Raw genomic sequence first — 13129 nt, 5'->3', positions numbered from 1 at the left:
ATGGCGCTCACCGAAGGTCAGGCTGGGCCCTGGCGCTGGGGTCCCCCAGGGTGTACTGATGGCCGCCCCGTGCTCCCGTGTCTGCAGGATGGGACCCAGCTGGGAGCTGACCCCAGGCTCAGCCAGCAGCAGGAAGGGACCACCTACTCCCTGGTGATTAGGGACGTGGCCCAGCACGACGCGGGCGTCTACACCTGCCTGGCCCACAACCCTGGCGGCCAGGTGCTGTGCAAAGCAGAGCTGCTGATCCACGGGGGTGAGTGGGGGACGACTTCCCAGGCCTTGTCTTGGCTCCATGCCGGTGTGGGGGTTCCCCTGAGCTCTCACAGGTTCAGGCACAGGAAGCTGCTTCAGCAGACACTGTGAAGTTGGGGGACAGAGGCGCTGGATGATCTTTACTCATTCTTAAACAGCTTCCCCTTCCCTGGCTACACGGGACAGTGAGCCCAGCTCTAGGAGGAAACTGCATTCCTTTTATGAGGTCCTGGAGGAAATTGGAAGGTACCGCCCTCATCCCAGCCCCAGGAGCCTCCTCCGCTGGAGCCCCACCTCCTAAGACCCTCAGCCTCAGCCTCCCAGGGTTCCTATGTGCGAGTTTCCGACCAGGAGCCCCAGCTCTCCTGCCCACTGCACCCCTACCATCCCCGCTTAGAGCTTTCTGAACTCCCTCAACCCAGAGCCCTGCCCCCACGGAAGACCTGACTCCCCAGCCCTCACCCTCTGGAGCCCCTGCCTCCTGCAAACCCCCATGCAGAGTACCCGCTGCCCTTGCCAACTTGGCCTCCTCCAGTGCCCACTCCCGCAGCCCCTGCTCTCCTGGCACCTCTCCTCTCAGGAAACCTCCTCCCCCAGGAACCCCACCCCCAAGCTCTGCTCCCCAGGAACCCCGCCCCCAAGCTTCTGACCCCCCCAAGAACCCCGCCCCCAAGCTCTGCCCCCCCAGGAACCCCGCCCCCAAGCTTCTGACCCCCCCCAGGAACCCCGCCCCCAAGCTCTGCCCCCCAGGAACCCCGCCCCCAAGCTTCAGACCCCCCCCCAGGAACCCCGCCCCAAGCTCTGACCCCCAGGAACCCCACCCCCAAGCTTCTGACCCCCCCCCCAGAACCCCGCCCCCAAGCTCTGCCCCCCCCAGGAACCCCGCCCCCAAGCTCTGTCCCCCAAGAACCCCGCCCCCAAGCTCTGCTCCCCAGGAACCCCGCCCCCAAGCTCTGCTCCCCAGGAACCCCGCCCCCAAGCTCTGCTCCCCAGGAACCCCGCCCCCAAGCTCTGACCCCCCAAGAACCCCGCCCCCAAGCTCTGCCCCCCAGGAACCCCGCCCCCAAGCTCTGACCCCCCCCAAGAACCCCGCCCCCAAGCTCTGACCCCCAAGAACCCCGCCCCAAGCTCTGCCCCCCAGGAACCCCGCCCCCAAGCTCTGACACGCCCCCCCCAGGAACCCCGCCCCGAAGCCTCTGCCCCCAGGCCCCCAGCGCGCTGTCCCCTCCCCCCAAGAACCCCGCCCCCAAGCTCTGCCCCCCAGGAACCCCGCCCCCAAGCTCTGACCCCCCCAAGAACCCCGCCCCCAAGCTCTGACCCCCAAGAACCCCGCCCCGAAGCTTCTGCCCCCCAGGAACCCCGTCCCCAAGCTCTGACACGCCCCCCCCAGGAACCCCGCCCCGAAGCCTCTGCCCCCAGGCCCCCAGCGCGCTGTCCCCTCCCCCCAGGAACCCCGCCCCGAAGCTCTGCCCCCCAGGAACCCCGCCCCGAAGCTCTGACACCCACCCCCCCCAGGAACCCCGCCCCGAAGCCTCTGCCCCCAGGCCCCCAGCGCGCTGTCCCCTCCCCCCAGGAACCCCGCCCCCAAGCTCTGCCCCCCAGGAACCCCGCCCCGAAGCTCTGCCCCCCAGGAACCTCGCCCCGAAGCTTCTGCCCCCCAGGAACCCCGCCCCGAAGCTCTGACACCCCCCCCCCCAGGAACCCCGCCCCGAAGCCTCTGCCCCCAGGCCCCCAGCGCGCTGTCCCCTCCCCCCAGGAACCCCGCCCCCAAGCTCTGCCCCCCCCAGGAACCCCGCCCCCAAGCTCTGCCCCCCCAGGAACCCCGCCCCCAAGCTCTGCCCCCAGGCCCCCAGCGCGCAGTCCCCTCCCCCCAGGAACCCCGCCCCCAAGCTCTGCCCCCGGGCCCCCAGCGCGCTGTCCCCTCCCCGCAGGGGTGTGTTCGGCTTCGTGAAGAGGGTGCAGCACAAGGGCAACCAGATGGCCTGTGCTGCCAAGTTCATTCCGCTGCGGAGCAGGACGCGTGCCCAGGCTTATCGGGAGCGCGACATTCTAGCAGGCCTGAGCCACCCGCTGGTCACTGCGCTGCTGGACCAGTTTGAGACGCGGAAGACCCTGATCCTCATCCTGGAGCTGTATCCCACCTCACCCTGAGGGTGTCAGGTGGCGGGGGGGGGGAGGTGGGTGGGAGTGCCCCCGGCAGACAGTGGTCTGCAGGGCTGGGTGGGGTCTGCGGTGCCGGTAGCCCAGGCCCAACTGCCTGATGGGGGCAGCCCGTGCCGCTGGCATTGCGATGTTTCCGGACTATCTGCACGCCCCTGGCCCCTCCACCCCCCGCAGGTACTGCCACTGCGCATAGCTCCCAGCTCCCAGTCCCTTGGGTAGGGAATTCGGGCAGGGCTTCATCAAGAAGTCTGTCTCCTCCTGCTCCCCGCGTTGGCCTCCAGCAGGAAACTTGGGCTTCTTACTTTTCTCCGGCATGCCCCAGGCACTGATGCGTCTTTGCATGCCAATGCACGCTCCAGGGAGGGGCACACGCCCCGCCCCACCCATCCGCTGCTCCTGGCCCAGCTGAGGGTCCTGTATGCTCACCACACCCTCCCCCACCCCCAGCATCCCCTGCAGGAGTCAGGGGGTGGCGTGCCACTCCCCCACTCTGCTGCCTCCCACTGTCCTCCGTCCCTGTACTTGGGGGGCTTTGTCCCTCCCAACCTCCTCAGCCGCAAGCAGCAGCCTCCCCAGCATAGCCCCCACCCCTTCCTGGAGATTAGACCCCCCCAGGCGGCGCTAGGCTTCAAGGGTTCCAGAGCCTAGAGCTTTCCTTAACGGACTCCCAGGTGTTCGTCAGATGAACTGCTGGACCGCCTGTTCAAGAAGAGTGTGGTGACCGAGGCCGAGGTGACTGCTGCTGCCCGGCTGCCCATCCAGCTGCAGGGCTACGCGTGGGCCTGGCCAGGCCTCCTGTCCCTCAGACTAGCTCCCCAGCAGAGACCCTCACAGGCTGCTGCAGCTCCTGTGGGCTCTCACAGCCCTCCCGTGGCCGGGGCTCCCTGCTTCTCCACCCCTGACGGCGCTGACCGAGCTGCCCAGCCCTTGCCTGCTCCCCCAGCCGCCTCCCGCTTTGTTCAAGCTGCTCCACACACCCAAACCCATCCACCTGGGGGCCTAGAGGAATCTACCAACTACAGGCTCCCCGAGGCTTTGCATGGAACTTGTCCTGCAGGAGCCCCCCCCCCCCCACCCCCAGGCTCAGATCTGGAGGGAAGTGGAGGTCCTGTTGGTGGGAGCAGGCGGGGAGGTGAGGAGAGGGGTGCTGGAGGCTGGCTGAGCACCGGCTCTGCCGCAGGTCAAGGTCTACATCCAGCAGCTGGTGGAGGGGCTGCACTACCTACACAGCCAAGGCATCCTTCACCTGGACATAAAGGTACGCGGCTCCCTGCTGCCCAAGCCCAGGGAGGAGCTGCTGGAAGCCTAGGGCCTAGGGCTGAGCAGGAGAAGGCCCATCGCTTCCAGTTCCCTCTGCGGACTTCCTCATCTCTGGGGACAGGGAGCTCACCGCCTTACAGCAGCCCCTTCACCTTCAGGTGGAGGGCAGCTCTGATGGAGTAGAAGCTATCCCCAAGGGCGCTGAAACCTGCTCCCAGGGCTGCCTATGGCCTCACGCTGGCCTCACCCTCCTGCGGGGACAGCTCCTCAGGGTCCCCTGAGTGTCCTCCCCAGGCCTGGGAGCCCTGAGGATTCTTTCCTCAGGGTGTGCTCAGCCACTCCCGACTCTGCCTGACAGCCCCCCAACATCCTGATGGTGCATCCTGCTCGGGAAGACATTAAAATCTGTGATTTTGGCTTTGCCCAAAAAATCACCCCGGGAGAGCCACAGTACAGCAAGTATGGCTCCCCTGAGTTTGTGGCCCCCGAGATCATCGAACAGACCCCCGTGAACGAGGCTTCCGACATCTGGTGAGTGGGTGGGTGGGGGTGGGTTTGCCCGCCCTCTGCCTCCTCCTCCTCCTCCTCATCGGACCAGGTCTGGAGAGACTCACGGCTGTGATTTTGTTCTGCAGGGCCATGGGGGTCATCACCTACCTCAGGTGAGCAGACCCCTGCTCCTGTCTACTCTCTCCTCCAAAGCCAGCCCAGACCCCTCCTCAGCAGGCCAATGGGAAGCTGTTGAACTGCTGACTGCTCCTTAACTCAGAGACGCAAGACCCGAGGGGCAGCTATGTTGGGAACATGCCGTCAGCCAGTTCTGATACGGGGTTTCTGCCAAGCGCTGCTCACTCACACCCTGTCACAGAGGACCTCTGCTAGGTCATGGGGCAGAGCACGGAGCTCTTTCCCTAAAGGGTCCGGGTAGCTTGTCCAGAGGTCCCTTTTAACAGCTGTTGCTGTCCCGAGGGTGTTAGTGATGAGGACTGAGCCTGGGTTCACTCTGCAGGTGGACCCCTGATCGCCATCTCAGGCTAAGTCCAGGTGCCCACTCCAGATGACACTTGATCCCTTATCCCAGGCCAACCTGGATCCTCACCCCAGCCTAAGACCAGATACCCACTCCAGGCTTAGCCTGGATCCCAGCTCCAAGCTGGATCTCTGGGCAAATCTGAGACACATGCTGGGATTCTCAGGGCTGAAGGAGAGAGGTGTCAGGAGGCATCTCCAGTCAGGGCTGGGGGCCCCCAGTCACTACATCCCCATGAGACCCCTGTCCTGCCAACCTGCCTCCCACGGACCCAGAAATTCAGGTCACAGCTGAAGGCTAGCCATGTCTCTGCTTCCAGCCTGACCTGTTCATCCCCATTTGCTGGAGAGAGTGACCGAGCAACGCTTCTGAATGTCCTGGAAGGGCGGGTGTCCTGGAGTAGCCCCATGGCCGCCCACCTCAGTGAGGATGCCCAGGACTTCATCAAGGCTGCTCTGCAGAAGGCCGTGGGGTGAGTACGCACATCTGAGGTCCCGCGCTTGCCTCAGTGGCCAGCTGACCTCTTGGCCTGACCTGGACCTTCCTTCCCCCGCCCAGGGCTCGGCCCAGTGCTGCCAAGTGCCTCGCCCACCCCTGGTTCCGGGTGAGTAGGCTGAATGTGGGCTGGCCTGGCTCGCAGGGAGGGAAAGTGAGGCCAAGAGGAGTGGGGGCCTGCCTGGGCTGCAGGATGCCCCAGGGGCTCCCCACACCCCCAACGAGGATCTCTCACCTGGGCGCCCCCAGAAGTCTGTGCCCGCGGAGGAGGCCCACTTCATCAACACCAAGCAGCTGAAGTTCCTCCTGGCCCGCAGTCGCTGGCAGGTGGGCTGCACTGCCTTGTGGAGGGGTGAGGGGCTGGGTGCAGAAGCGGCCGGAGGCCAGAGAGGGAAATGAGGCCCAGAGGGCTGGCTCTGTGTCCCTTCTGGGTCTGCAGAGCAAGAGAGTGGGGCGGGGCACCCTTCATTTCAAGTCTTTGCTCCCTGAGCCAGCAGGGTGAGGCGGGGCAACATGCAACGTCTCTGCCAAGGTGGGGACAAGATAACGGAGCCCTGGGGACCATGTGTTTTAAGGCCCACCGTTTCCTGAGATCCCCTCTGGACTGGGAAGGCAGTGGGTCCCCTGCTGACGGGCCCCTGTTCTCCACGCCCCCAGCGCTCCCTGATGAGCTACAAGTCCATCCTGGTGATGCGTTCCATCCCAGAGCTGCTCCAGGGCCCGCCTGACAGCCCATCCCTCGGGATTGCCCGGCACCTGCGTGGCGATGCCAGCGGCTCCTCCAGCAGCTCCTCCTCCTCCGACAACGAGTTGGCCCCGTTCGCCCGGGCCAAGTCGCTGCCGTCCTCCCCGGTGACCCACTCCCCGCTGCTGCATCCCCGGGGCTTCCTGAGGCCTTCGGCCAGCCTGCCTGAGGAGGCCGAGGCCTGTCCACCTGCCGCAGCCTCGGCTCTGCCTGCATCGTTGCAGGGCGAGGAGCCAGCAGCTGCCCTGGGCTGTGTGCCCCGGCAGAGCGTCATCCGAAGCCTGTTCTACCAGCAGGTGGGCGAAGGCCCAGAGCTAGGGGGCCTGTCCACAGGGGGCAGGCGGCACCCCGCCCGCCGGCGGCACCTTCTCAAGGGTGGCTACTTCTCGGGCATCCTGCCGGGACTTCGAGAGCCACTGCTGGAGCACCGGGCACTGGAGGAGGCGGCTGCCATGGAGGAGCAGGCTGCCCTGCAGGCCACAGCAGCCCCCTTGGAGACGGCCGTGCCGATGCCCAGAGCAAGTCCCCAGGAGGCCTCTGGCTCCCGCCGCTCCCTGGACCGTGACCCACCGAACACTGCCAGTTCCTCCACCAAGGCCTGCAGCAAGGGGCAGTGTCCCGCTCCGGCTCCCCTGAGTCCTCAAGATGCCCAAGGAGAGGGCATGCCTGGAGGGGGTGCACGTGCCAGGGAGAAAGAGCATCCAGAGGGGACCCCGCAGGGGCTGAGACTGCCATCTGCCAGTAGTGATGGGTGCTCCACTCAGCCAGAGGGGTTGTCCCAGGACCGCTGTGGAGGGCAGGCTGCCCCTTTCTCTCAGCCACAGTGGGTCCCCACCCCCCAGGACAGTGGCCCCCCTGAGGCCTTGGCACCACAGCCTCCTGGCTCCTTCCCTTCAGGGCCCTGCACAGAGGCCCTCTTGTCATCCCCTAGCCCTTCCTTCCCAGGAAAGCTGCAGGCCTGTCTGCCCCCTGCCCAAGCAAGCCCCCAGGTAGACTCTCAGAGCGTGCTGAAGGCCGTCCCTCTCACCAAGAGGCCTGGATCACCCAGACCCCCAGAGCCAGCCTCCCAGATGGGCACGGAGTCGAGCCCCTCTCTGGATGCTGAAGGCCTGGTCCAGGAGACAGAGGACTTGTCCCAGTCTTCACCCAGCCTACAGCGGCCTCAGGAGCAGGCGACCACACGGAAGTTCTCCCTGGGGAGCCGTGGGGGCTACGCAGGGGTGGCGGGCTACGGCACCTTTGCCTTTGGAGGGGACGCCGGTGGAATGCTGGGGCAGGGCCCCATGTGGGCCAAGATGACCTGGGCCGTCTCTCAGTCCTCGGAGGAGCAGGACGAGGCAGGGACCGAGAGCCCACCGCCCCAGGCTAGCACAGTGCCTGCACCCGAGGGCGATAGAACCCTCCCGAGGACCTCCCAGGAGTTGGGCTCGTGGGAAGACTTCAGTGGGGGCTCTCAGGTGTCACTCGTACAGATCCAGGACCTGTCCAGGGACCCAGAAGCAGCAGACACCGTGTCCCTGGACATCTCAGAGGTGGATCCTGCCTACCTCAATCTGTCTGACCTGTATGATATCAAGTATCTCCCATTTGAGTTCATGATCTTTAGGAAGATCCCCAAGCCAGTGGAGCCGGAGCGTCCATCCTCCCCTGAGTCTGAGGCTGGGGAGGAGCTGGCTGAGCTCCCAGAGGCTGCGTGGCCCTGGCCAGCCAGCCTGGAGATCACAGAGGAGCCAGAGGACATGGAGGCCCTGCTCGGGAAAGCTGCCGGCGGCAGGAAGCGCAAGTGGTCACCCCCTTCCGGCAGGCTCTTCCACTTCCCTGGAAGGCACTCACTGCTGGAGGAGCCCACAGAGCTGGGGCTACGCCAGAGGGTGAAGGCCTCGGTGGCTCACATCTCCCGCCTCCTGAGAGGCAGGCCTGAAGGTTACTACCCCTACCCTGCCCCAGAACTGGGCACATCCGTTTCCCGCTCTGCACTTTGGGGCTCCTTGGCCAAAAAGATAGCTCCGCAGCTTGCCTGAGTGATGCAGGAAGCCCCCCATCCTATGCTCCTTCCCCTGACCTGGTGCTGCCCACACCTCCCAGGACACAGTGGCTTGTTTCTGAGGTCAGCTGTGCGGCCTCCAGTCCCTCCCCATGTGCATCTGAAGCCCAGTAATGCAGCTGCAGTTACACCCCCATGGAGATAGGAACTGGCCCGGCCCTCCCTGATCCTGACCCCAGCGCCCTCAGCTGGCCCAGTGGCCCCTGAGCTGCTGGCCTCAGCTGCCCACAGTGGCTGACACGTTGGGTAGGGAGGGCTGGTGCCCTCGGCCGTGCATTTAGCTCATTGCCAACAAGACCCCTTGGGACTGGGCTTTTCTGCCACATGGGGATCCCCAGAGCCTTCCCCTCGTGCTCCCAGAGGAGCCAGGCCCCCAGAGTGTGACCTCCCTTGCGCGGCCACTTCCTTACTGCAGGTTTGGAGAAGGAGAGTCCTCCCCGGAAGAAGGCAGGTCTCGCTTCCTTCCGCCTGAAGAGCAAGGACCGAGGTGGGTACACTGCCCAGAGGCGAGGCCCCTCACTGCAGCCCAAGGGACCTGACTGTGGGGGAGGGGAACGCTGTCAAGACTAGTGCAGGGTGGCGAGGGGAAGCTCACGTCCACAGGGGCTCAAGTGCACATGGGGAGACTGGCGGCCCAGCAGTCAGGAGCCGGCAGTCCTGGAAGCCTTCCTGGAGTAGGCGCTGGTGTTGGAGATGAGCTGGGTGGGGATGCAGCTCATTTCCTGTATCCCCGCAGTGGGGGTCAGGCCTTGCTCTCAGGCCTAAGGCCACCTCTGAAGGCTCACCTCACCTCCGTTCCCCAGCACCGTCGTTCCTAAGGGAGCTCTCGGATGAGACGGTGGTCCTGGGCCAGTCTGTGACTCTGGCCTGCCAGGTGGTGGCCCAGCCAGCCGCACAGGCCACCTGGAGTAAAGGTAAAGAGCTCTCCTGAGGCTGAAGGCCAGGGAGGCAGGGTACTCCTTTCGGGCATTACTCTCACTGCATAGACGGAAACTGAGGCTCAGAGAGGGTGTGGGCCCTGGGCGTGACCACGAGGCAGGGCGCCTGCTGGGACCTTATCTTGAGGCTCACTTTCTCCTGCTGCAGATGGGGCTCTGCTTGAGAGCAGCAGCCGCCTCCTCATCTCCTCTACGCTCAAGAACTTCCAGCTTTTGACCATCCTGGTGGTGACTGCTGAGGACCTGGGCGTGTACACATGCAGTATGAGCAACGCGCTGGGGACGGCAGCCACGACGGCCGTCCTCCGGAAGGCAGGTGGGTCGGCCGTGAAGGGCCCAGGGAGCGTGAGGCTCAGCGCCCGGGCACCCACAGCCTGGCCCTCCCCAGGTCTGGAGGCATGGGGAGGGGACGTGGGAGCAGGGTGACGCAGCTGGCCAGGCCCCTCCCCGACCCCTCTTTGGGGGCTGTTCTCCTTGCATTCCCGCGGTACCTCCCTGTCTCTCCAGTAGCGCAGGAGGCGGCGGCTTCCCATTTTGTATCTATTACAGTCCAACCATGCTCTCAGAACACAGCTCCAGGGTGTGTTTCTGGGGGACCCAAAGCAGAGGCTGCGAGCCTAGCTCTCAGTCCTCTGACCTGATCCCCAGCCCCCACCTGCCCTGCACCACAGTCCGGCAAAGCAGAGGCCCCCCTGACTAGAGCCTAGGGTTGGTGGGGAGCTGTGAGCAAGGGCCATTCCGTGGGGCTCCTGGGTGGGCACCAGTGGGAGGGGAGCAGGGCAGACACCTCCCGAGGCCCCTTGAAGGAGAGGCACTGGACTCTTCCTACTAGTCAGCCTTGGAAAGGACCCCGAGTGAACTGGACCAGGGGCGGGTGGGCTCAGGGGCCTTAGAGTAGGGTGAGGAGGATGAGGCAGGCTGGCTGGGGCTCAGAGTTTCCATGGAGAGCTCCTGCAAGCCCACCCCGGACTGCTGACTGTGGCCCCACAGAGCGCCCCTCTTCCTCACCACGGCCGGACATCGGGGAGGTGCATGCGGACGGGGTGCTGCTGGTCTGGAAGCCTGTGGAGTCGTACGGCCCTGTGACGTACATTGTGCAGTGCAGCCTGGAAGGTGTGGGGCCGCTCCCCAGCCCGCGCCTCCTGGGGGGTCCCAGAGTCTCTGTGGGTGGGGGCAGGGGGCTGGGGATGCGCCTGGCTGCTCTCTGCCCCTGTTGGGCCTCTCCACCCTGACGGGGAGTGGGCGGCCGTGGCTGGGCCGCCTCTCACTCACTCCCGTGTGTCCCAGGCGGCAGCTGGATCACGCTGGCCTCGGACGTCTTTGACTGCTGCTACCTCACGGGCAAGCTTTCTCGGGGTGGGGCATACACCTTCCGGACAGCCTGCGTCAGCAAGGCGGGCATGGGCCCCTACAGCAGCCCCTCGGAGCAGGTCCTCCTGGGAGGGCCCAGCCGCCTGGGTGAGCCCCTGGGCAGGCCTCTGTGGGAATGCGCTTGCCACCTCCACCGGTCACACACTCACTTGGGGTGATTCCTTCTGCCCACTAGGCCCCCCACCCACAACGGCCTGAGGAATGAGAGGGCAGAGTGTTGGGGGTTCAAAGAGGGCGTTCCTGTAGGGTTGGGGAGGGGTGATGGGAGAAGAGGTTGGGGGAGATGGCGGTGCAGGGTTGCCCTCTTTCTACAGCCTCTGAAGAGGAGAGCGGTGCAGCGGGGCCGGCCCGGCCCCTCCCCAGCACGCAGACCTTCGACTTCCAGACGCAGATGAGAAGGTGCAGGGCCTCTGGGGGGAGGGCAGGCGGCGGGGCCTCCTCCACCCCGCTGGCTCTTCGAGCTCCCACCCCAGCCCCGTGCTTCCACCCCTCTGATCACTTGCGTCCACATTGCCTCAGGGTCTGCCACCCTCTCCCGGACCTCCCTGCTGGGCTTGCTTCTCCAGACCAGGAGGGAGGGCGGGGTCTGGCCTGAGCCTCCAGCCTGGCCTGCGCTCCTCCCCAGGGGCCGCTTCAGCGTGGTGCGGCAGTGCCGGGAGAAGGCCAGTGGGCGCGTGCTGGCTGCCAAGATCGTGCCCTACCACCCTGCAGACAGGGCTGCCGTGCTGCAGGAGTACGAGGCCCTCAAGGGCTTGCGCCACCCACACCTGGCGCAGCTGCAGGCTGCCTACCTCAGCCCCAGGCACCTGGTCCTCATCTTGGAGCTGTGCTCCGGGCCTGAGCTGCTCCCCTGTCTGGCCGAGAGGTGAGGATCGCCCTGGCCTGGATTCCAGGCTCAGGACCTGGCTGGAGCACTGTGGTCTGCCTCCTCACCCACCTCTTTGCCCCGCCTCCGCCCGTCAGCCCGCCAGTCACTCAGTAGATCTGGGACCTCCTTCCTAAGCCCACAGGGAAGGCTGGTGCTTCCTGATTGCCCTGGGGCTGGCTGTGGAAAGAGCCTGGGTGCCTCTCCCCGTGTGCCCCCTAACTGGCCCTCTGCCCCCAGGGACTCCTACTCGGAATCAGAGGTGAAGGACTATCTGTGGCAGATACTCAGTGCCACCCAGTACCTGCATGCCCAGGGCATCCTGCACCTAGACCTCAGGTCGGAGAACATGATCGTCACAGAGTATAACCTGCTCAAGGTCATCGACTTCGGAAACGCCCAGAGCTTGGCCCAGGAGCGGGTCCTGCCCTCAGAGAGATTCAAGGACTACATGGAAACCATGGGTGCGCAGGGCACAGACACCAGGCCTGATCTGGGGGAGGGGTGTGCCGGGAGCAAGCCCCAGTCCTGCCCCCCTGCCTCCTCCACCGCAAACAGCCCGTGACCCCCACCTGTGCCGTCCCCAGCTCCGGAGCTCCTGGAGGGCCAGGGCGCTGTCACGCAGACCGACATCTGGGCCATAGGTGTTACAGCCTTCATCATGTGAGTCTCCACCTGTGCTCTGCGGGGTGGGCGGGCGGGAAGGAAGGGCGGGCCTGGGGTCTGTTGATGGTGACCCCAGGTCTCTGTGACTTCCGTCCATCGAGAGTAACATCAGTCACGTGACCACCACACACACAGGTTGAGCGCTGAGTACCCGGTGAGCGGTGAGGGAGTGCGAGACACGCAGAAGGGCCTGCGCAAGGGGCTCATCCAGCTGAGCCGCTGCTACGCCGGGCTGTCTGGGGGTGCTGTGGCCTTCCTCCGAAGCACATTGTGTGTGCACCCCTGGTGAGCAACTCCTCCAGCTCTGCCTGGCCCATGCCCCTGTGCGCTGACCTGCGGGGGGGAGCGCGGTAAATGCTGCCCTTCCGTGTGCTCCAGGGTCCGGCCGTGTGCGTCCAGCTGCCTGCAGAGCCCGTGGCTGACGGAGGAGGGCCCAGCCAGCTCCCAGCCTGCGGCAGTGACCTTCCCAACCACTGGTCTGCGCGTCTTTGTGCGAGAGCGGGAAAAGAGGCGGGCACTGCTGTACAAGAAACACAACCTGGCCCAAGTGCGCTGACGCCCTGGCCCTTCAGGGCCCCGCCTCCCGGTCTTTCAGGACTCCCTGCATATGCACGCACACGTCAATAAAAAGCAGCACCGGATGAGGTGTCCTCTGTTTCATTGTTTTGTGCTGGGGAGCGGGTGAGGGCCCTGCCACCTTCCTGGTGTTTGGGGGAGGGCAGGGCTGTCCTGGGCTATGTGCCTGCAAAGGCATCATCAGGACTAGAGCCCTCTGAGCCAGTGCGCTGTGCAGGCAGCTCCATATTCTCACGGGTGGGTGTGTTTTCTTCTGTGTCAATGTTGCTTCAGACATGGACACACGCCCAGGTAATTTGCAGAGAAATGACTGTGGGCAGGTATCCAGGATTCCAGCTTGTTCCACCGCAGCATCGTTCCTGGCGGTGTGGGGGTGAGGGGCTCAGGCTGGAGCAGGCAGATAGCAGACTCTGCCCTCTTGATTCTCAGCAAGTCTCATGGAACTGGCAGCCGAGACAGGCTGGCGAATCCAGCCCTCCTTGCTTTCCCCGTCTCCAGAAAATGGTGTCTGCACACTGGACATCCACCACTGAGCTCTTACTTGGACCCAAGACCCCTCATCTAAAAACCAAACATTTCCAAAAGTGAACTGACACCTCCCCACCCCATCCAGCCACTAACTTTCCCTTCCCCCTGCTGTGCGAGCTTGGTCATACCTAAGCCTAGCCACCTGGCTCCTGGGCACTGACACCCGACGTTGCCACATCAGCTGCTCCCCCCA

The 13129-nt window shown here is 65.1% G+C and overlaps 1 protein-coding gene across 17 annotated transcripts in view; it reads left to right on the top strand.

Moving 5' to 3' along the window:
* The window catches only part of OBSCN (obscurin, cytoskeletal calmodulin and titin-interacting RhoGEF), a 235646-nt gene extending 223173 nt beyond the window's left edge, over positions 1-12473 (top strand). For all 17 annotated transcript variants that reach the window (XM_069590448.1, XM_069590454.1, XM_069590449.1 and 14 more), the window contains 22 exons: positions 88-256; positions 414-501; positions 2187-2387; positions 3090-3150; positions 3599-3676; positions 4037-4209; positions 4314-4340; positions 5028-5180; positions 5267-5312; positions 5453-5530; positions 5861-7871; positions 8408-8479; positions 8796-8906; positions 9079-9246; positions 9921-10043; positions 10218-10388; positions 10616-10700; positions 10927-11166; positions 11407-11630; positions 11754-11829; positions 11968-12117; positions 12211-12473. In XM_069590448.1, the coding sequence (XP_069446549.1) occupies positions 88-256; positions 414-501; positions 2187-2387; positions 3090-3150; positions 3599-3676; positions 4037-4209; positions 4314-4340; positions 5028-5180; positions 5267-5312; positions 5453-5530; positions 5861-7871; positions 8408-8479; positions 8796-8906; positions 9079-9246; positions 9921-10043; positions 10218-10388; positions 10616-10700; positions 10927-11166; positions 11407-11630; positions 11754-11829; positions 11968-12117; positions 12211-12388 (4683 nt within the window). In that variant the 3' untranslated portion in view covers positions 12389-12473. The remainder of the gene's footprint in view (positions 1-87; positions 257-413; positions 502-2186; positions 2388-3089; positions 3151-3598; positions 3677-4036; positions 4210-4313; positions 4341-5027; positions 5181-5266; positions 5313-5452; positions 5531-5860; positions 7872-8407; positions 8480-8795; positions 8907-9078; positions 9247-9920; positions 10044-10217; positions 10389-10615; positions 10701-10926; positions 11167-11406; positions 11631-11753; positions 11830-11967; positions 12118-12210) is intronic.
* Positions 12474-13129: the final 656 nt, after the last annotated feature.

This window comes from Ovis canadensis, chromosome 5, assembly GCF_042477335.2.
Source record: "Ovis canadensis isolate MfBH-ARS-UI-01 breed Bighorn chromosome 5, ARS-UI_OviCan_v2, whole genome shotgun sequence".
In the NCBI taxonomy this organism is placed as follows: Eukaryota; Metazoa; Chordata; class Mammalia; order Artiodactyla; family Bovidae; genus Ovis; species Ovis canadensis.
The sequence above is the reverse complement of the archived record's forward strand: the minus strand, read 5'-3'. Positions and strand labels throughout refer to the sequence as shown.